Genomic DNA, 24,730 nt, shown 5'->3' on the forward strand with positions numbered 1-24,730 from the left:
GGAAAATGGAATCTCATTGCTTATTTGACAGTAGGTCAGCCGACAAAAATTTATTGTCTCAATCCTTCCATAGATTAACTGTCTTCAGCAACACAAATTTTCATTCCTTTTGTTCCAAGTCGGACTCGAAATAAAAAAGCTGTTGCATTAAATAGCAACGAAAAAGCTCGTTGCTCCCACAAAGAGCTTAAGATCTGCCATATCATCATTATACGAAGATATAAGAAGATGTATAGATCAATCTCGCCCTCGGGCGGTATAAGATGCATAAATCGCGGCTTTACGACTTTCATCGGTTGTAATTGGAGCGCGGCCAATACGCGCGTTTCGTGCCTCCGCGAATTCTTCGAGGAAAAAGTAACAAGGCGAAGGCGGTAGCGGTCGATGATAAACTTACGGCTGATGAACGATGATCGGTCCTGTTGGTTCGGGAAAACGCTTGCTACGTATCTAACAGCCTTTCTTCGATTGCGTGAGTATTACAAAATCTATAAAAAAACTCACTCTTACAAAGTAAAAGGTTTGGCGTGTTTGATGCATTCTGAACTACTGTACATGTAAACATAGTATATTATGCAACAGTTACAGAGAGACTGCATTTCCAAAACGAGAGTTTACAGCACGAGCCTTCGGCTGTGCTGTAAACTCTCGTTTTGAGAATGCAGTCTTTATGCACACGTTCCTTAGTGGAAATAAAAAATGTAATAAGGTGTAATAAAATATAAGAAAATGTAACAAATCGTACAATTTTGTACGTTTTTGTTGGATTTCGGACCTTTTTTACGTTTTATTACAGTTTGCTACATTTTATTACATTTTGTTACATTTTATTACAATTTATTACAAATCCATCGATTCAAGATTTCATGGGGGTCTCTTCTTTGAAACGACAAATGTAACAATATGTAAGAAAGTATAACAAAAAGTTAAAAAATCGTCTGTAAGCGTAATATTATATAAGAAAATGGCGACTTTTTTATTTTCTTACTTCTGCTTACATCCTTTTTTATTATAAAATTAATATTAAAAAAAATATATTGACTATATTAGGCGGTAAAATAACATATGTAATAACATGTAATAAAATATAAAAAAAAGTTAACAAATCTGAAAATGTAAGAAAGTGTACAAAAACGTATGAGAAAAAAGGTCCGAAATCCAACAAAAAAGTACAGTTTCTTACATTTTTTTACGTTTTATTACAATTTATTACATTTTTTTCCACTAGGGTTGCATATGATATTTTAAGTTGTGATTTTGAGGTTAGAGTGGTATAAACATAATTTCGTTTAAGTTTAATAACATAATTTACTATATTATTTTGTGTTTGCTATATTATGATTAAAAGAAAATAGCAATAAACTTCACTTTTTGATTGATCTCAGTTTTTTTAATGCGTAATTGCGTTCTAAACGAAACTATGTTATTGGCATGTACGGTAGTACAGAATGCATCAAACTCACCAAACCTTTTACTTTGTAAAAGTGAATTTTTGTATAGATAAGTTCGTACGCATAATTGAGGTTTCAAATAAATTTTAGTTTATAAGGCCAGACCTATGTACATCTAACTTTGATTACCTCTTTAAGATGTAGGTTTTACTGATTACATATTATGTATGATTTGATGTAAATTTACATGTCGTGTACTCTGGCAAATAAATAAATGAAACCGTAAATTACGATACAAAAGGCGTAAGTGACGCTTTCTGGCATGCCGAGTTGAGCACCCTTACTACGCCAGAAAATGTCACTGTAGACATGCGTATATCGTAAAATATTTTATAGCATTGACTGCCTTAAATCCGTTAAGACACACTTATCCTTGGCGTAATTACTTCTTTCTGGTATGGTGAAGTTAACACCCGAGCGCAGTGAGGGTGATAAACACGATGCCAAAAAAAAATACTTACGTCACGGATAAGCGTGTCCTAAACGTAAATTTAAGCAACGCAGTGCTATAAAATCCAAATAAACAAAACTGGTGATTATTGATAATGATATTGTGATCCTTAACATAAATTCAACCAGTGTTGAGTAGGTGATTTATCGCATACTAGAAGTAAAAAATTTCAAGATTGCTTTATGATGGTGTTCTTCATAATAAAGGACTTTATAATTATTTACGAACCCACAGAAAAGAGAAATTACAATTTGATAAAAAAATTTGTTCAAATATTTAGAAAATGACAAAAATTATGCTTAACCAGTAGACAACTTTTTTAAATTAAATTTTTTTTTTAATTCCCACATTCATTCCATAAACATATGTGTTTAAAGTAGATCCATTAAGAAAAAAGTGCCCTTTGAAGTCTGCGGTAGCTGAAATAATGAAAATTGTGATTTTTGGCCTTCGAAAACCTATTGTACCTGACATATGGTATTTATAAACATTGTTTGATAATTTTTACAGTATGCCTGAGTTATTATAATTGTTCAATTGATTATTTAAACAATTTAAGGTACTTTTACACAAAAAATCAATATTTTTTTGCTTCCTCCTAGGAGAAGCTTTGTAATAGTAAAATTTTGAGTTTCGTCAAAACTTCTAGAAAATACTTTTTGGCGTGTTAGAAGTTCAAATCAAGTGTTTTTAGAAAATATCCGTGTAGATGTGTGTGTATACCGTAATATTTCTGGAACTACTCCGTTAATATCAATAAAATTTGACATGTATATCTATTTTTGGATTCTGAATTCGGGAAAAACAGTTATTTTTTATTTTCTCAATTACTTTTTTATGGCCATTTTTTGATTTTTGAAAAACACTATTTTGCGTTTTTTTCAATCATCCCATTGTTACAAACAATTCAGCTAAATTCATTTGATAGAGAATAAAATTATCTACTTTTCCTCGTGCGGTCCTCGGGATCGACCGCTTTGTTCGGCAGATAAAATGAAAAAGGTGTTTTTTATTAATTCAAATTTCAAACTAAACATGATAACCTTACGAAAAAATCATGTCGATGGGTCATATGTCAAACTATATCCCAATAAAATTTCAAGTGATTTGACCACTTTTTTTTTTCAATAGGAGGAAGCTACATGCCAATGAATTGGCAGCAGTTTTTTAATTTAAGATGGTGAGGTCCCCTTAAGGGGCGGTCGGAGCTGATAGTTCCTAGTGTAACCGTTAGCGCTGCAGGCAAGTGAAGAATTCATAGTTAATTTCATTATTACAAAAAATGTTTGAACTTTTTGGCTAAAAACGCTCTTTACCGCTCTATAGCTATGACTTTAAGCTAGTGGGCGAGCATGGTCAGGTGATCATTAAAAGTGTATATTTTGTACTAGATTGGAATTACAAACACGACGTACCACGCAACATGCAACCATCAATAGCTGAAAAATTCTTCTGCTACGTCATGTTTGTAATTCCAATCTAGTACAAAATATACACTTTTAATGATCACCTGACCATGCTCGCCCACTAGCTTAAAGTCATAGCTATAGAGCGGTAAAGAGCGTTTTTAGCCAAAAAGTCCAAACATTTTTTGTATTCAAGGGGCGCGATAGCGCCGCTTTGGTAAGAAAAAGTACGAAGTACGATTTGTCAACGGCGCGACCCTATATACTTTGAAATTAGGTGTTCCTAACCCTAAAAAAATCTCGATTGCATTTAAATCATCATTATTGCGCGTATGCGCAATCTGTTGGTATCTACTTAAATACCCTACTGATAAAACTCACTTGAGAATCAAGTGAGATCTCAAGTGATTCTCAAGTGATTCTCAAGTGATTCTCAAGTGATTCTCAAGTTGAATCATTAGTGAAAATGCAAATATCATTATTATTATTAATTCTAATGATAAAAATATTTTTTAGAATATTACAGAAAGACAGGCTTTTGTTTGTTAAAATATTTATTTATTCATTGTTAACCGTAATAAATTTAAATTTACATATAAATCCCTGTAAGAAGCAGAATTGCCTACCGGCTAATAGCTACAACATAATACATATTAAAAGTAACTTATTACGAAAGTGTAAATAATATACAAATTACAATTGTAATAATACAGATCAAGTTTAATGTTATCAAATACGTTAATTAACAATATAATATGATATTAATTTACAGTAGACACATTAATTTAATTGCTTATGCACACTTTGAAAATAGCTTCTATATTTAATAATGAAGTAGATTAGGTAAAGGGCAAATATACATGACTTCAAGAACTTGCATGAAAATACAAATAATCATGATTTCATCAGTTTTAATAATTATTGATTCCGTGTTAATATTCTCTATCACTCTGAGGTTTTTGTAAAGATTACTGAAGCGATGTCTTGTACTTATGATATTACAAATAGTAAATTCTTGCTTAGTTTCGTCATCAGCAATAAAACTAACAATTTGCACAAATCTTGTATCCTTTAATTGTGCATATGAATTATTTGATCTTCTTTTACTTCTAATAGAAGATTCGTACAAGCATCCACTTTTAACCATTTTCAAAAAGAGCTTCGCAGAATTTACAGACAACTGTAATTTTTCTAATAAATTATTCGGTACGTAATTGCCTAGGCCAAAGTATGTAATATTTGTTATTTTGCAGTAATTTTGTACTTTTGAATTGAGAAAATCATCACAGTACATTTTGACTAAAACATCCGCATGTGGATATACATATTCTTGTACAACAGAAATTAAATGGTTAATATTAATAAATCTTACGATTTGTAACGTGACTCCCTTTGAACATTGGATGGCTTTTAATAAATTGTAGTTGGCTGATTCAAAAGAAAATGTGGAATTACACCACAAGGGTCCCCAATTTAATACGCTTTTAGAGATATGTAGTAGCTGGTGGACATTATACGTCATTGATTTTATTCCGTAATATTCTTCCGAGTTAGTAACAAATTCGTGCAACATCTGATCGTCTCGATCTAAATCCTTAATATCAATACTACTTTATAATAGTATATACATACTTTCAACAAAGAGAATCCAATGAAAAAGATGATTTCTGCTTAAGTGATCCACCAAAACTGGAACACTATAAAACAAGACATAGTTTTCCCATTCGCGTGCTTTCCAATCGTTTCTGGAGCTTAAAGGTCGGCTTAAACATGAAATTTGATGAGGAGCAGTAATCTTATTTATTTTTAGATCAAGTGATCATTGACATCAAGTGATATTCTGTAAATTGACTTGCAACACCTTCTAAGGAACAATGAAGGTAGTCAACTATGAAACCTGATATAATATTAAAGTTTGCCAAATTTATAAGAGGTGATGGATATTTAATACCATCAATTGGGTTATCAGGAGTTGCAATCATCATATCACTAACAGTTTTTTCATGTTCTCGACAATCTACAGAATATGTTAATAAAGGGTACCTCATACTACCTTCAGCCCATTCTCCTGGATGCAAACACCAATTGCATGCGCATTTACCATTAAATTGTTTAAGACCCTGAATAGGAGCACGGGCTACAGAATCAACACAGCATGTGACTACGCAGAGTTTTACAAGTTTGTTTTCATTTTTTACATTACATGAAATTCCTTCATTCGTTAATTTATTCATAGCATCAACAAACGTCGATAAAAACACACTCATATCAGGCTTTTTCTTGTTAAACCATAGTCCACATGTGATTAACTTATTCATTCGCTCTTGTTTAGGCAATTCGTTTAACATAAGGTACAGAGGCCAAATAGAATACTGCGAACTTTTGAATTTTGGAGCTCCATCTGTGTTAAAAACAGCAGTTAAGTAACTATACTTATCTTCCTGCGGTAGTGAATTAACAAATGCGCGATACTCCTTTCCATCATATACATCTTCTATAAAGCCAGGTTTCGAAATCCTTTTACTGATCACATAGTCATAATGATCTTCATAGAAATTAACTAAATCTTTTATTTGTGTCGATGGATCAATAATAACAAAAAAACTTGTGTTACTTGGGTGGTCTTTTAGCTCTTCTTGACATATTTGGCAAACTTTGACAGACGCTATTTCGCCTAATTTACCTATATACGCTGAACAATTATGATATACCGCATGAAATTCGGCACTCTCTTTTGGGTTCAACAATTTATCCACACAATATCGCGAATCAGGCATAACTGGTGACTTAAAAATAACATTAAATAACTTAAAAAGATTGGTCATAGCCGAAACTGCTAACTTATTCGTAACACAAATTTAAGTATCATTAAAAATAATTCTCCTTTCTTAACATCAACAGGAGTCGTAATGGATTGAAGAAAATCTACATTATGTAACATCTCATCCAAATTTTTAGGGTTACTGTATGATTGGTGAAGATATTCGTTATCATCTTCTAATAAAGAACTGCGTAGGTAACTACTCAAATCTAGGTCATGCGATTCTGAAAAACCAATTAAAATATGTTGATTTCATTTAATTATAGATATTATGTGAACAAATTTACATATAGATGAATAGTATGTCTGAAGTACATCATACGCGATTTTAAAAATCACGCAACACATTACTTTTAAATACAACTACTGCTATTAATTCATAGGCACCTAGCTTCAATTTATATATATCCACTTATACACACACAAAAACACGCGCGCCCACACAAACGCAGACATTCTAAGACATGTCCACCTACACGCGAAAATAGCCCTTTAATTGGTCTTGTACGCCCATCCTACTAGAATAATTGCGTAATTAATGGCCAACATTATCCATAGATAAATCATGTGAATAACTCGCATGAAAAATTACATTACTCTAATAACACTTGGAGATTAAAGTCGATTAAAAATTATTAACGTGAAGCGAAATTCCCGATGAAAGTGGAATAATTAATCTATTTTAATCGGCAATTTTAATTGTTTCATTTGATCATTTTAATTATTTTAATCACTTATATTCTGCAGCTGTTAGAAGGTAGCCTTACTCTACAAAAATATCATGCAATTATATAATCAAGAAATTAATCCCAGCCAAAAATAAAAAAATCAGATAATTAATCATGTGAGGTTTCATTAGATTTGTCATTTCATTCAAAATGGCATACTTACTGACAAAAGTCACGTGAGTTATCGCGTAAAGAATCACGTAAGTATTCACGTGATTATGTAATAAAACAATTTATCTCAAGATTAATAATGTGATTAATCTTAAGTAATCACGTGAGTACTCACGTGAGTTTTTTAGTAGGGAGTACCTGTCTTGAATGTCATGTATGTGGTCTGCATGTAAATGCGGAATAAATGATACATTAAGGGGAACTAACCACCTTAAATTACGTGTTTTAGAAAATGTCCGTACGGATGGTTGTGTGTGTGTGTGTATGTACAATCAACGGAAAAAACATCTGGGAAGAACGATTTGCAAATTTGTAAGGGTAATGCGGCCTTTGCGCAGATTAGGTTAGACTGTCGAAAGTTACGCTAACAGGAACCGATTGCAGCCTAACCTAATTTACGCAAAGACCGCATTACACTTGCACATTTTCAAATCGGTCTTCCCAGGTGTTTGATAGGTCGAGTGTATGTACGTACACAATCATAATTCTGGAATTACGTGACCAATCGTAGTAGAATTTGTCATGCATATATGTTTTCTGATTCTAAATTCGGGAAAATTGTTTTTTATAATTTTGGCCGTTTTATGGCTACTTTATGCCCTACTAAAAAACCATGTGATAACCACGGGAAAATGTTGAGAAAATCACGTGAATATTTCGAAAAAATTTCTATTTATAAATTAGGAAAATGAATAATTAGCAATAAATAAGAATCAAAATAATAAAAATTTTCTTTGATCGAGATTTAGATCCAAAACGTTGGCGTGAAACTCCATTGCTCTACCATTTAAGCTATTCGCTTTCTTTGACGGTTAATAGTTAATTGTACCATTAATTAATTTTCTGAACTTACTTTTCGCATTTTTCAACTATTTAATGAACATGGCTATAGGTCAGAAAATTAATTAATGTTACTAGTCATTTGTCAGCATTTTTCAGTATTAAAGCTAAATATAAGCCACGCATATCAATTTTGTTAGTCTTATTGCTTAATCATAATACAGACTTATAAAAATGACATCAATTAAGTAACATAATTTGTATGCGTAGTTTATACCTAACACATTGATCAAAGCTGCGTGCTAATGAATTAATTAGTAAATTAGCATAAATGCGAGTCAGTAAACATAGTTTGCATAAAATAATGTTCCCCTATTACAAAAAATATTTTAATTGTTGTATTATACTGACCGTAACATCATTACTGTTTTCTGCACATAAGATTTCTTTATTTGTCATATGTGCATCCACCACATCCTCGAAAAATGAACTTTCGCTACTTTGAACCTATAAACAATATAACATTGGTTAAATAACGTTTTATTATAAAATATAATTCACTTTACAAATTGTAATTACATTGATTAATATTATTCATGTTTTACCTCGTCTAAATTCTTGATTAATGGTAGCCTTATATCTTTTCGCTGTTCTTTTTGTTATTGCTTCGTCATCTCCAATCTCTAAATTTCTTTTGTATCTGTTCATTTTATAAATCTTCTCAAAAACTTTATCACAATATCCTGTGATAATAATCGCTCATATCCCAACAATAATTATCATCTATTTATTTTTCATATTAACTATATAAAATACGTTTTCAATTTATTCTTATTTATCTCATGCGATTTTTTTTTATATATTTACAAAATCTTTATTATAAAATTACTGTTTCTGAGGATAAAATTTATCTACTTTTCACATTTGTTTTGAAAATAATAAAACTTTTTTCAATCTTCTTATTTTTAATAGCTTTTTAAATTACAATGTAAACTGTAAATATACAATGTACAAGATTTTTTGTATAGGTTATATTTACGTTATAGAATAGCATTATTGCCGTTGTTTGACATGTGCGTTCTAAGCTATATATATCGTTCCTTTGTCACACATCTGTAAAGTAGACCAAGGAACGGTGGGGAAAACTTTCGAATGTTGACATATATATATATATATATATATATGTGCTCACGAACGCGTGAGTTAGGTCACTGTAGTATGTGAATGTTAACTGGGTTCAATCTAATGTGTGGTTATCGGGGCATACGTACATCTTCATTTATATTCAAATTTACAAAGAACCAAAAAGCTTCAAGACACAATGGGATAGTTAAATATTCGACTATTGTATTTAGTTTATAATGTAGTGGGTATAGTAAAATTATAACTGTTTGTGATTACACCAAATGATATACTTGTATAAGTTTATTAGTTTAAAATAACGCAAAGATTCTTTGACACAAGTACATATAATAAAAAGTTCAACGTACTTAAAAGTATTTAAAAGTAACTTAAAAGACGTGTAAAACATACTCTATTATTATTAAATTTAAAAAAGAAATGGCAAAAGCAGTGTCTTATGCATGCTTTAAATATTTAGATGATCAGATTAGATACTACTATGAGCCGATAGAATCAATATTTTATAAAAAGAATGACAAGAGTCATATCAGGCCAAAAGATTTATCTAATTTTGAAAAGAACCATAAATATTATGTTTTATGGCAACCAATATATAAAGTTCAAGTACTATCTACTCGTAGTAAAATAGAGAACAAACAACCAGTATTTTATCCAGGATATATAGTATGTCTAGGAGGTAAGTTATTATTAATAATAACAATTTTTAAATAATCATCCTGCTGAAAAGGTCAATAGCAATCGATTCAATTATTAATTGAATATCTTAATCTTAATTTTTGTATAAAAAGTTCATTAGAAAGTAGAATTGATATGAAACTTACAAGTCGATTAGAAATTTAATTGATGTCTATCGACTATTTTTCACAGGGAATTTTCTACAGAGTTAATATTTTAAAATTTTTTTTTATCGTCTATTAGTATCAGAAAATGATGCCAGGATAAGAGCAATAAACAAACCAAAGAGATTAGTTGTACCAAAATTATTAACTTCTAGCGATTCTAATGAACATGAATCTGAAACTAATAAAGTTAAGCCTGTGAGTCTATTTTATTTATTGAATATTTTTTTACTTCGTTTCAATTTTTAACGTAATAATAAATGTTTTTATTTTCTGCAGCAAACTAATAAAATCATCAAAAATATCGTACAAAGAGTTAATTCTCAGAGAACGATTGACAAGTTTAAACAGTCAACTCTCCTGAAGAATAGAGAAGAAAGTCTTGATAGCCTTAGGAATGACTGTATGAGTGAAGATGATGCACAGGATATTGAAAATGATTCTACAGTTGATAACAATGCAAAAAAGATGCAAACAATGCAAATAACTAGCCAACGAGAACGAAGAGTGGTTTTACAAGATTGTTTAAAAGAAAAAGAAAATAGAGGTTTGTTATTTTTTTCTATTTAAATAATGCCTTTAATTTTATGATTTTGAGAAGCCTGCTACATCACATTTTACGATTTCCTTGTTGACAATAAATATGTATTTTATTTGCATTTATCTAAATACGTATTAAAAACTTGAACTTTATTTAAAATGTATTAATTAATTTATATTTTGGCTATTAATAGAAGTATCGTGCGGATAATAATATCAGAATTAGGTTATTTAAAACTGTTATCTGTATTTAACATTAAATTAATACGATCATTTAAAAGATAAAAATAAAAAATACATTTTTTTTTCAGTGGGGATAAAAAAAGTAGTACTTTTTATTACTGCCAAAAGTAAATAATTCAAAACAAACATTTTAAATCTTTCTCATTCAAAATTTTACAGAAATGCGATATCTTAATGTTAAGATCATAGACGAAACCAAACATAATTTAGAATATTGCATGTCATTACCTGCTTGTTCGACCCCAAAACGTAAAATGGAAAAGTTTTATTCATTTCAAGAACATCATTCTATAAATTTCTTACGTCACTCCTATCCTTACATGCATCGGACTTTGCAAGCAGGTTACTTCATAAATTAATATATGCTTAAAATTCGCTCCGTGTAAGTAATTAAAGGAAATAAATACCTTTCAAAGATCTAATTAAACATAACTTTCCGCATATAAAAAGTCATGACCAGATATTGTGAAGCCAAGATAGACGTTATATGATTGGCTCATATAGTGCACATGCGTCTAAATCAGGAAGTCTATAAGCTTTTTAAGTTAGAGTGCTGTTCAAGCTCTAGAATTATGTCAAAGTATAGTAAGACCATAACATTTGTTATATTGCTACACTCAATAAGTCACCACTAAACATTATTAATTATTCTAATTAAAAATATATGCATTAACCTCAAAAAAAAAAAAAATTAAATGATGTCTGTATTGAAATTTTGTTAATATAAATAGTTCAATTTCTTTATTTAAAATCATATTATTTGTTATAACTGTAGTTTGGCCAATATTTTATTGCAAAATGGTTTAGTATATTTTGTGTATTAAGATTTATTATTTATTCTGAGGTTTTGAAATTTAATATTTATTCGTCAAATAAATTTTTGAATAATTATTTATTTAAAAGATTTAGAAAAAATTCTATCATTCTTTGGTGAATTCAAAGCATTTTTTGTTATTTGCAATTTTTCTCAGAAGTTAAGGGACTGACTTCAAGTAAAAAAGTTGAAATTTTATATTAATAAATGTTTATCTTGAATTACAGTTTATGCAATAAATTTTCTGAAACTTTGAAATTTTAAGAAAAAATTCAGAAAACAAAAAATGTTTTTGAATTTACCAAAGAATATAAAATATAATTTTTTTATAAATTTTTCCACATTTTTTCACATTGTCTAAAAAATTAAATAACAAATTATTCAAAATATCCCCAAAAGATTTTTTTTTAAATTCTAGTGTATTTAACGATAAATTCTAAGAATTTTGTACTCTGCACTTTCTCAAAAAAGCTTATACATTTTTAGCTACAGCGTCTTAACGTTAAAATAAAAATTTTTCATTTTAGACATTCCTACCGATAAAATCACGTGATTATCACGTGATTATTTTGTGAATTTTGGGTGATAACTATTGAAATATTAAAATGTTATTAAAAATTGTAAAAATCGTAATCTATTAATTAACGAAGTAAATATAAATAAATTTTCTTTTTGAAAAAGAAATAAAGGATAAAAAATAAATTTATTGTTATTAAAATCATAATTGCTTATATTGATCAGTTTGAAAATACACAAAATCCAATCATGAAATCAATTAATGAAATTAAAACCAATTACGTTTTTAATAACAATAAATTTATTTTTTACTATTATTTATATTTCAGAAAGAAAATTTATTTGTACGTGAAAGAATGATGATAAAAATGAAGGTTCTAAGTTCAAATTTTAGTAGGAGAAATTTTTTTTAATGTAACCCTTTATTTATTGTCAAAATTAGTCCATTTCGTTAATTAATTGATACGTTTTTAGTATTTTTAATAACATTTCAGAATGTTATTATTAATCAAGCGATAATCATGTGATAATCACGTCATAATTCCGTAATAATCACGTGATTTTTTTAGTAGGGAACATTTCGGGGACCGCCATATTGAAATTTGTATTCCGCATCCTACCTATCTTTAAGTACAGAAATCAAGGAAACTTTTTTATTAATAAACGTATGTGTATATTACTGTTTTCATAAAAAATTTTCAATTTAAGATTTTTTTGAGTTAAAAATAATGCATTTTATCAAACAAATTGTTTATAACTTGTTAACAATCAATACTAGCTGAATTTTTAAAGAGCATTAAATTCTACCTCGGATATTATGATGATAAATTTTTTTATTTTTGTTAATAATATGAGAAAATAGAGTTTGAATATTACGTGAAAATCAAGGACATTTGAGACTTAATGGTCTAAATTGATTATAAAAATCGTAGAAACATGAAATAATCATCATTTTATCACAAAATACTTTATTTAGCGATAAACTACAATATGGAAAAAAATCAAGAGCGTTTTCAATATCATGTCTTTTTCCTAATTTGCTTCGTTTTAATTGTTGTTATTCATTTTAATTAGTCTAGATCTTCGTGTTATTAGGGTGTGTGTGCGTGTATGTGATATTTCACGTTATATTTTGCCACATGTCATAAAAGACACTTCCGTATTCAGTTTGGTGGCCCATTATGTAATGGCTCATCACGTGGCTGTTTTAGCCGTACGTTCAATCAATAAAAAAGTAATTTACGTCATGATATATCCATAATATGTTGTCTTTTACTGTGTATATTACCTACAGAAAAGTCATGCACTTTTGCGCGAAAAACCACTTGATTTATCACATAATTAATCACGTAATAGATCACTGTAATTCTCACGTCATAAATCACGTGACTATTTAGCGTGATTACTCACGTGAGAATTCAAGCGATTCATCGCATTATTAATCGTGTGATAAATCACGTGATTTTTCGCGCCAGGGTACCACTTTATATATAACTATAAATCTTTAAAAAATATATATATATATATATATATATATATATATCTAAAATCATTTTATTTTTGCTCCAATATATCATGTGATAGACTTTTGTACTATATCACGCGTTAACATTCTTTTTTGTTGCTACAACTTTTATTTGCGGCGACATTAGGTGTCATAATGTTACGTGACATATTATATATGGAAATTTCAAGTAAGACGTATATGCACATGTAAATACACATGCACACGAACTATTAATGTACGATGTAAGTCTGAGCTTGCACGGAGCGAGTTTCATTTTCTTTCATATTCTGTTATATTCATCAATTACCTAAAACCATTTTCAGAGATCTCAAGACCACAGAAACTGAAAGACCGTCAGCATATTTCATTGGTAGCAAGAGATACAAATTTAGATTTAGCCATCTCGCAGCTATCGCCGGTAATAGCAGGGTCTCAACTAATGCAATCCCAAAGACTACGGAGATCAGAATACCAGACAACGCGACGTTCTGATTTACAAATTTCGGTAGATTCAGAAATTCGTAGTTCGCGAGTTCTTCTTCGCCTTCTTCACTAAGGTCTGGAAGGAAATCACGTTCGAAGACTACTTTGGATTTACCACTGGGGTCTCCAGGGGATTCGATAAACCAGTCGATTTGTAGAAATCGGTCGCGTTCGAGAACTTCTTTCAATTTGCCACGAGAATCTCCAGAAGAAGGTTCGCGTTCGAAAAGTCAGTTGCTCTCGAGAAATCGGTTGCCTTTGAGAACTCCTTTAAATTCGCCCCTATCATCTCCAGGAGGTTCAATTCCACAAAACCTGTCGCACTTGAGAAATCTGTCGCGTTCACCAGTAACGTCTTCAGGAGGTTTGGGGCACGATAAAACTATTCAAAAACAATTCGCTAAAAATTGTCAAACGAAAAAGCCAGGTTCACGTTCTTTAACACAACCAAACTCGGTCATTTCACTGTCAGAGAGACAGCCGGTCAACTTTCAGAATCGCAACAAGTACCGTCTACTCAAAAACCATCAAGACGGCCAGGTCCACGTTCTCGGACCCAACAAGTGTCGTCAACTGGCACTTCATCGAGCCAGCGAGATGAACGTACTAGTTTTCAAGAAGATGCCAATCAAAGTTCTGAAGTACCTGCAGCTAGTGGTGGTAAAGCAATTTTGTAATTAATGATTCTAATTATTGTGTTAACTAAATAAAAAAAATGTATGCTATGAAAAATGTATAATTTTTATCAGAAGAATCAGATTCCTCTGCTGTCCCGATGCTCGAGCAATATAAACCAAAATTATACCGAAAATATAGAAAATTAAATTATGATTTAGAATCTGTGATTCCTGACAGACACAACCGATACGAGATTGTTAAAAACAAGGTATATACAAAACTGTAATGCTTCTTTATTTCATATAACAAATGGTTTACGAGCTCTGCTTAGTTATAACAAATATATTGAAGCTTGGAGCTAATTCCATATTTGTTAATATTTTTAAGAATTTACAACAAATTTGGATAAAAAATGTATCCATTTGTTCTATGAAGATCATCTTCCATTTCCAAATAATTACTAATAAATATTTTTAACGAAATTTTTTGATTTTAAAGGTATATTTGGGTGAAAAATCGACTGTAGGGCAAAAATCATGGCGAATTATAAAATATAATCGTAGAAGTGGATTTTTGAGAGATTTGCGACGGTTTTACGGACGAAGAAAATCTTAGCTTTGAGATGTTTAGATTTATCGAAATTGAAGAACCAAACATTTGGAACACAACCCATCCAATTATATTCTCCAAGAAAATTAAATCTGTATCTAAGTAAGCTAAATAGATATACTCCATATTCATTCTATCGCATTTACAATATTTAATACGTATCTTTAATGCAGATTTGTACAGCGATTACTTGGATGAATCTAATAGATACAAAGAGTTACCGCAAGAAACAAAGGATATTTTTATATACAATTCCACCGAAAGTTTGAGCTTTCATTCTAGAGATGAGAGAAAAAATCAAACTCCACCAGATGCATAATTTGATATTATGTTGTACTTAATGTAAAACTGATCTATAAATCAAAAAATTCAGTTAAAATTACTTGTTATATAAAACTTCAATAAAATACATATTTTTCTACTTGCTTAATTTTTTGCAGTTATTCTTCTTTGTCTATAAAACTAGCGACTTCAGGTAAGCTTAACCCGTTTTTATTGCCCTAGAATTTTTAATTTTTCCTTTTCATGCGACGAATGTCAAAGCACTATAAACAAATAGTAGAACGTGATGCGTGTAATTCATTTTCATGGGAACAAAACGTTTTATAAAATAAAATACTTGCTTATTTGTTAGATATTCATGTATTCGTAGAGGTCGTGCGCGAAAAAACAGCCAGTCAAAACTTAAAATAAATGTTACAGCATGTCGCGATGCATTTAGAAAATTTTTTTAATTCAGGATACTGAAGATTTATAAAATACATTTTTATTTACAATTCAACTTGATAGTCACTTGAGAATCACTTGAGAATCACTTGAGAATCACTTGAGAGTCACTTGAGAATCACTTGAGAATCACTTGAGATTTTCGATGATTCTCACTTGATTCTCAAGTGAGTTTTATCAGTAGGGTATATTATCCTAATTTTTCATGTATAAAAAGTTCATTCAAAAATATTAAGTTATTAACTTAATATTGCAAGTTGAAAATTTTCTCGGTTCTATTTCATTTCGTTCAGAGTTTCCATCCTCTCCCGATATTTTTCGTCTCCTCCGGTCACGTAACTTCCGGTGAGTATATTTGGTATTATACATCAATGGTTACAGTAGTTAATCTACTTTACCGACATTCGTCTGCAACTCGGCGACACGCGATTATAATATGCATGTAATGCTATACGTTGTAACGGATCGGGCGAATGGCGAAAGTAAGTCGAAAATCCCGAGCGAGTATGAGTCGCCAAATCGTCATTTCGCGAGCGAAGGAGAGTGATGCGTGAGATGCGTGAGTAAGAATGCGTGAGAGTATGGATGTGAGAGTGTGAGTGAGGCGAGGTGATGAGCTGACGAGATCGCGGTGTGCGGTGAGATAGAGGCGAGGAGACCAAGCGACAAGTAGGCTCCTGCGCATATTGTATATCTGCCGGCGAGCGTAGACACAATCCCAAAAGGGGTAAGTTACCGAAAATTTGAAGTTGTAATTGTACAGCCGCGGAGAATCTAATCGAAGACTATCCAGTTTATTTGTTGGGCTGCGGACGATCGAGAGCGCGGAGACCTAGGGAGAGGAAGGTCGGACGCGACATCACGCAATATCTTCGATTGAGGGAGTAAAATCTACGCAACGCTTTGAAAATCATCACCAGCGAAAGAAGGCGACCTCCCGGCTCCGAGCATCAATACGCCGCTCATTCGAAAAAAGGACAGCCCCAACAACGGAACACTACACGGCGAGATAATGGCCAAAGAAAGTAAGCCTCGCGGTGAAAAAATTATAGAAAAGGTTTCGAGCGAAGAAAGCATCGAGTGTATGAGCGAGTGGATGAGTGATTGGAAGTGTGTGTGAGTAATTTATTGTGACTAGGGGTCCCGCGATCGCACCCCGAATTTATTATTAATTTTAGCGAAATAGTGCCATACGCGTCACACGGCCAAGATCCGCGAGTTAGTGACTCTTACAATTATAAATAATAAAGAAATAAATAATATTACTACTAAACCTCAAATTTATTACAATATATATATATATATATATATATATATATATATATATATATATATATATATATATATATATATATGCATATATTGCTATACGATTATATGCGCGATGCGGTCAATGTCTGAACCAATAGTAGCTTGTTGTCTATCGAATAGATCAAGATTTAATGAAGTGCAATAGCAAGAAGAATATGCTTTGTATAAGATGTGGAATATCCCAAAAAAAAACTTTTTTCAAAAGTGAAAATCTTGGCAAGAAAAAGACTAATAAACGTAGTGAAATCTCTAAATATAAAAATGTCAAGTAAATGTTTTTTTGCTTTACGCATTAAAATCATTTTTTGGGAAAACATAATTTTAACTTTAATTTTATATGATAATATATGATTTTCATTTTTGAAAAGTTTTTTTTTTGGGTAATGAAATTAACCATGAATTCGTCACCTGACTGCAGCGCCCTCCGAACTAACACCTCCGATCGCCCCTTAAGGGGCTGTTGGAGCAGCAGTCGAACGGTGCCGCCGCAAAGTCCAAGTGGCGCTGCGGTCAGGTGGCAAAATCCCGATTAAACAATAAATACAACAAAACCGCGTACTTTAGAAAAAAAAACGCTCTTTACCGCCCTTCCTTTTATCCTAAAGTAATAGTAACTCGTGCAAAACATCGCATTAAGTACATCTTTTCGACGTAGTATTGGAATTACGTTATAGCAACAGAGCAGCCGAACAAGCGGCCATCTTGAAATTATATACAGTCACCGTGCCTTGGTAGGTCATATCGTAATTCTAATACAATGTCGAAAATATGCACTTAATACCATGTTTTGCACGAGTTACTATCACTCAAAGATAAAAGGAAGGGCGGTAAAAAGCGATTTTTTTTCTTAAGTACGCGGTTCTTTTGTATTTGTTGTTCAATTGGGATTTGGCCACCTGATCGCAGCGCCACTCGGACGTTGCGGCGACGCTTTTCGGCTGCTCCTCCGACAGCCCCTTAAGGGGACACAACATCTTTAAACCCTGAAAAAAGAATTATAAGTAAAAACGACAAAATTAAAGTAAATCATTTTAAATTTGTTATAATAATATTTAGCATAAATACCTTCAATTTTACCATGCTAAAACCTTCATTATCCCTGCTGGCCCGTTGTGGCACTCGGTGCAAGAATTTGTGAGATTTTTCACTGTCTGTAGGATTCCAAGTGAACGAATAATTCTTTTGGACTCAAACTCAAGGAGGATACTTTGTACACCTGTAGTTTTGGTATGAATGCAGGGTTTTTAATTTAAATGTTTAGAAATGATTTGGCGATGAAAAAACTAAATTTTTTTTATTTTTGCTTATTCTGGCACCTTTTTATGTATAAAACATTTTCTAAACATTCTAATCAAAATCCCTGCATTTATACCAGAACTACAGGTGTACAAAGTATCCTCCTTAAGTTTGAGCCCGAAAGAAACATTCGTTCACTTGGAATCCTACGGGCAGTAAGCTGAAATCAGTAAAAAGAACATTTAGAGAAAATCAACTTTAAAATTTATGAAAATTGTTGAAAGTGTAACTTAAATTAGTGCTTACCAAAACCTTTGGAACCAAGTTTTCTATGTTCCACACACATAGAACTTGACTCTCAGCAATTATGAGGTATATTCACTTATACCTCTGAGTTCTGTACGGCTTTTCTTACCTGCAACCAAAAAAAGGCATTTCATGAATTTTTATAAAAATGTGATAAAAGGTTATTTTATCCTTGATAATGATAACACTTTATACTTATCTTTTCTTTTGGTTACTGTGCTGAACATTCAAGTTGAAACTGATAGAAAATTACCAGTCTAACCTCCAAATGTTTCATCCGGTGCTCCAGTCTCTGTAGCGTCTTTTTCTTCTATCACTGCATTCTTTATGGTGTCCTTGGCCATTTCTTTACACACTTTACTGAATTGTTCATTGATTGAAACATATGCAGACTGAGCCATGGGTTTTAAGCAGTCCATCAACCCACAAAATGTTGATAGACCAGCGTGTCCAAGTCCAAGAGCATGAAATGTAACCACTGTTCTTCTGTTGTTCTCCCAAGCATGGTTCTTGACGCTAACTTTTCTGCATGAGTTGATAGCTGCCAGCTGACCACACTCAATGCGCTACTTTAATCTTGAATCCTAATCCTTGAGCTTCTGATTCGCCAAGTTGAACTTTTTCATGGCATTGATAACAAATCAAAAGTTCCTCGAGCGCTGGAAATAGAATGTTGATATCATTCAATCTATTCCTGACCTCAGAGGTTTCTTCCGCTGTTGGAGTTTGCATCTTTCTTGCTGATCTTGAAGGTCTTGACTTGTTGGCAGGTTCATCCTCACTAAGGAGTAACGACTCCTAGAAATCTTCTTGCCTCTCTCTCTCTCTAGTACTTCTTCTCTGGATGGGTACTCGCAAACCTTCCCTTGGCATCTCGATTTTCACACATATTTTTAAAATCACTACACTTCACACTTCTTTAAATAACTTCACTGTTCTGCTTTTAGACTAACACTTCACTTTTTTTTACTTTTTAAGGTTATAAGCTATAAGCTATAACCTCCAAAACACTACAAACACTACTAAGATTAATTTAAACACACTTTTAAAAAATATCAGTTTTTTTATGTATTAAAACATCAGCTGTGTTTACTCAGTATAAAACACATTTCGGGACTATATCAGGTGTGTTTTGAAATATTTGCTGTCTGCTAGCAGAACAGCAGAACGGTCTCTCTGTTCTTCACAAAAAAATGTTATCAATACGCTCAAAATTTATTTACTGAAATGTGTACGTGGAACATAATATACGTATATACTACGGTAAAAAATAGTATTTTCAACATTCACAGTAAAAATTTTATCCAGATTGAATTTATCAAACTTAAAATTAAAATTATTAGTCGTATTAGACAAAAAATGAAAAATACGCAATTTTACGAAAAAGCGATAAAAATTTTGTTTTAGTATTTTGCTTATAACTTTACGGGAAATTTGTTTTTGACAAGCGGGTTTCAGGAGCGTATTCTACGGAAAATTTTCTGTCAAAATAAGCAATAAAAAAACAATTGATTTTTCCGAAGGTTAAAGGTGTTGTGTCCCCTTAATAAGTATCACACTGAAAAATCTTGTTTAACGCTGGAAGAAAAGTTTAAGCTCGCACCAATTATTTATGACCAAAACACAAAGTAACCTTAATTGCATTAATTGTTATGCATATACTGCTAGAGCAGGTGATTTTAGACTAGTATGCAAATTTTATAAGCTGTCAGTGCTATAGTTTTATAAAAAAATGCTTGAATAGGTTTCACATTGAAAAATCTTGTTCAATGCTGAAAGATTTTCAATGTGACACCGATTTGAGCATTTTTTTTATAAAACTATAGCACTGATAGCTTCCAAAGTTTGCATACTAGTTCAAAATGATCCTTTGAATAATTACACTAAGAAGTAATTTTATCTCATAGAGTGTGTAGTGTGCGTTTAAATTGGCCGTCTCAATAACCTGTATGCCTCGGTGTCACGTTGTCTAATTCAGAGATCGGATATTGAAATGAAACCTGAAAAGAAAGATAGATATGTAATTCGGGATCAAGATGGTGATAAAGAAAATAATTAGAGATGAAGAAAAAGAATCAGATTAAAAGTTTGAGATAGAATTACAATCAGATTTCGGGATATCGATGGCTTTTGTCATAGACTCAGAGATAAAAGTAGAGATGGAGATGATTAATAGGGACAAAGTATGCAATACAAAAGGCGTCCTTATAAAGTAAGAAATACAAAAGGCGTCCTTATAAAGTAAGAAATACAAAAGGCGTCCTTATAAAGTAAGAAATACAAAAGGCGTCCTTATAAAGTAAGAAATACAAAAGGCGTCCTTATAAAGTAAGAAATACAAAAGGCGTCCATATTTCTGAAGGTGCGCGTAAAAGTTTAGGTTACAGATAGAGATAAATTAGACCAATCAGAGGTTTGAGTAGCAATAAAGATAGAGCTACATATGTAGTGCTATCTTTATCGCTAGGTTTCTAAAAGGGTAGAAATATACACGAGAAAAATTTCTGACATCAGCCGTCTTTGAGCAAGGACAGAGCACCTCTTACGTTTAAGATACGGCTGCAGTTCCTGTTTCACAAGATACGCAGCGTAGTCTCAGGAAACGGTGATGTCTGTTTCTTAGTGGCAGCCAGCAACTCGACTTATACGCATCAACTTTTATTAGACCGCAGCGTCCCGTTACGGGCCGCAGCGTTCCCTGCCATCAATGTCCGTAGCTGCCATATACAGGGGTAACTGCTGTACCTGGCACTGAGCCCTATGCTCCTCCCTCTCTACGAAGAGCATTGCACTTCCGTACTTATGACGTTGTAGGTACAGCTGCGATCAGAAATTCTCCGTGTTGATCCACAGAGAAAGTTTTAAAAAATGTAGAGGCAATGGACCGGGTGTCAAAAAAAAGAAGATAAATAAATAAAGACGAAAATTGGAATTTACATAGAGATAGTAATAGAGAAGAAGTCTCAAAAGATAACAAAATAATAAAAATATAGATTTCAATATACATGAAGTTCAAGCTAGAAATGTTAGAATTATATTAAAGATAAGAATAATTCATCATAAAAAAAAGGGAGGACGGGAATATGGGTAAAGACGCAAATATGGGTAGAGATGATCGGAGATGGATGGGAAATCTGAGAATAAGAAGATTACGAGAGAAATCAGGATAACGATGAAATTCGTGATAGATCCATAATTGTAGTTAAATTTATAGGGATATCGATGTAGTCAGAAATAATGATAACATTAGAAATACGTATGAAAAAGAGGACGGATACAGAAGTACATAGGCAAAGTTCAAGATAGAGATACAGGTAAGTCGCTAAAAGTTATAAAAATGTAGATCTACATGATAAGTTAAAGAAAGACAGAGAGACAATTGGAAACGCAATAGATACGGCATTAGAAATTAAACTAGAGATAAAGGTAACGATAGATTATCCCTGAGCGACAAATTAGTTTGAAAATGTATAGCAAGCAGAAATAGAAATCGTGATAGAGATCAACATAGGTAAAGAAACAAAATCGAGAATGAAGATGCAATCTGTGAACAGAAAGATAGAGAAAGAAATAGGGATGATAAAGCGAAAAGATCAAATGAAAAGCTCAAGATAGAAATACAATAAGAATTTGGGATAACGATGGCATTCGTGAAAGACTCGGAGATAAAAGTAGAGATAGCAATAAAGATAGGAACAGAGTTGGTGTAGATTATAAGTGTAAAATATGAAATTTAGATATAAAGTACAATAGAAGGATAAAGAAAAAGAATGGGATAGATTTTGGAGTTGTTAATGGATAGTCAGAGAGATGAACGAAGAAGTAAAATACTAATAAAGAGGTAGATACATAGTTAAAGTTTAAAATAGAGATAGAGGATTAATAAAAGGATAGATATAAATAAAATTTAGGATAGAGATCGATGATCTGGATAGAGTTAGACATAAAAATAATATAAATTCAGATTAATATTAACGAAAGAATAGAGATGGTGATACAGATAATGATAGCAATGAGATCAGTGATAGAGACAGCGATAAAGACGAATACAAATATTATAAGGCGTAATAGCTAATAAAAATCAGAATTAGGTCTGAGTCCGACATCAGAATAAAGGTACAAGTAATTCAAATATGAAGTTACAGATGGAGATACTGATTGAGTTGAAGTTAATGATGTAAATTTAAAAAAAATTTTAAATATAAAATTTAAAATATTTAAAAAATTTTATATAATAGTTGTAAGCTTGAATTTTGACATCAATATTATATATTATATTTAAAATTTTATCAACATTATAGCTTAATTTTCAAATTACATAGAAAATTTCGATTATCACTCAAAATTTGCACTTGGGGGGTTGGCGAGCGAAGCGAGCAGGGGGGACCCTCCTAGTAGGTTTAAACATTGTCTGATAAGACTATATTAATTTGTATAAAAATCTGTTGTTATAGGGAAACGGCTAGAGTATAATGATGAAAAATTACTATCACCTCTACAAGATGCATCTTCGCCACTCGAAGAGCCAGAGTCTTTTTGTCCTCAACCTTCAACATCAAAAACATCGATGCTTTCGGCAATGAAAAGAAACATTGATAAAAATTGTATTATTTATACTAAAACTGCTCAGAAAGGTCATATCAAGAAGTCAAATAAAAAATACAATGTAAATAAAAGGAAGGAAAATAAACATACAAACGAGGAAATACAAAAAGAGAACAACACAAAACAAGCGGAAAAGACTAAAAAAACATAAGAAATCGAAAAAAGGAAAAAACAAAAAGTTTCAAAAAAGTGATTTGAAATATGAATCTGATAAGTATGCTGATCAAACAGAAATGGAAGATATGACAACTTGGGTCAAAGAAACTGGATCTCAAAAGGTAAATTTTACTATTTTATTATTACATAAAAATGTGTAAAGCATTGAATTTGTATTTCTTGCTGGTCAAGATGATTCATTTACGTTTTGGCGTATCTATTACTTATTCAGACTGGAAATTGGTTAAAAAAGAAAAAAGACCAATAAGATTTTTAAAGAAACTCGGTAAAACTATATGTAGCAATCATCATCTAGCTAATAGGGCATTCGATATAAAAAAAATGTACTTCGTCTATTCTAAAACGCTCTCCATAAAAACCGCTGACACCAGTTAAAAAAGTTGTGTTAAGGAATAAGTAAAGAAATTTTTGATTTCGTTTATTTCAAGTAAATTATTTTTACTTTGTTGCACATTTCTGTATTATTTTACTGATTCCCATATTTGTATTTTAGAATTGTATTATTGTATTACCTTCATTAATGAAAAGCTCCAAGATGAAAATGATCAAAGAAATTTCAAAAATAATTGGATTGATTTAGGATTTTATATTAACTATTTAATGAGAACAGCTAAGAGCAGAAAATTGACTTCCACCTCTAGTTCATTATCAGCATCTTCTACAAAGAATACTTCTAGTGACTAAAATAAGATGTAGTGATTACATCTACAAGCTTTCAAAGCTTATGATCTCAGTTTAAAAACGGTTTTATGAAAACGATTATTATGTAATAATTAATTACGTTCTATTGAGACTGATAAATATTTTTGTATGCAATCATTAATAGCGTTTGCTATCTAAGAAACGTATTTTATAACGTTTAAAAAATGAAGTTTATTTAATAAGTGATATTTGATTAATCAAATTTCGTTTATAATGTCGTTTATAATGCTGATCTGCTCGACCCCTCTTGCATCCTATAAAAGGCCGCCGCCTAGGAGAGTCAGGTTCGTAGGTGGGGGTTTCTTCCTCGTCTCCTCCTCCTCCTTCGTGGAACTCCTGGATAACTGTGGAAATTTTCCTTATCCACGCCTGTGGGTGATTCAGTTGGGCGCCATGTAACGGGGTGACACATGACGATGAGAGGAGAAGATCACAAAAGGAGACGCCGGGACCAAGAATCGATCCGGCGCTTCCAAGATCTCTGGGCGCGCGTGCTACCACTGAGCCAACGCTGCCCTATTTCGTCACTCTCTATCCTGCCTCGATT

The 24,730-nt window shown here is 31.7% G+C and overlaps 3 protein-coding genes across 4 annotated transcripts in view; 2 read left to right on the forward strand and 1 right to left on the reverse strand.

Annotated features, from left to right (window-relative positions):
• Positions 1-24,730, forward strand: part of LOC100117951 (crustapain) — a 42,573-nt gene that overhangs the window by 9,829 nt on the left and 8,014 nt on the right. Inside the window, exon 6 of one of the 2 annotated variants that reach the window (XR_004344407.1) lies at positions 23,154-23,582. The exons of the other annotated variant lie outside the window; for it this stretch is intronic. The gene's annotated coding sequence lies outside the window, so the exon portion shown is untranslated. The remainder of the gene's footprint in view (positions 1-23,153; positions 23,583-24,730) is intronic. 2 annotated transcript variants of the gene reach the window in all.
• LOC107981965 lies at positions 3,972-9,172 on the reverse strand. Its single transcript, XM_016988940.3, has 3 exons — positions 8,414-9,172; positions 8,220-8,315; positions 3,972-6,353 (listed from the first exon to the last, which is right to left on the reverse strand). The coding sequence occupies exon 3, from the start codon at positions 6,131-6,133 to the stop codon at positions 5,120-5,122; it is 1,014 nt and encodes a 337-aa protein (XP_016844429.1). The 5' UTR covers positions 6,134-6,353; positions 8,220-8,315; positions 8,414-9,172; the 3' UTR covers positions 3,972-5,119.
• Positions 9,369-15,550, forward strand: LOC100679273. Its single transcript, XM_031924903.1, has 8 exons — positions 9,369-9,627; positions 9,870-9,988; positions 10,070-10,337; positions 10,733-10,915; positions 13,734-14,553; positions 14,643-14,779; positions 15,010-15,222; positions 15,294-15,550. The coding sequence occupies exons 1-5, from the start codon at positions 9,369-9,371 to the stop codon at positions 13,964-13,966; spliced, it is 1,062 nt and encodes a 353-aa protein (XP_031780763.1). The 3' UTR covers positions 13,967-14,553; positions 14,643-14,779; positions 15,010-15,222; positions 15,294-15,550.

This window comes from Nasonia vitripennis, chromosome 1 (genome assembly GCF_009193385.2).
Source record: "Nasonia vitripennis strain AsymCx chromosome 1, Nvit_psr_1.1, whole genome shotgun sequence".
Lineage (NCBI taxonomy): Eukaryota > Metazoa > Arthropoda > Insecta > Hymenoptera > Pteromalidae > Nasonia > Nasonia vitripennis.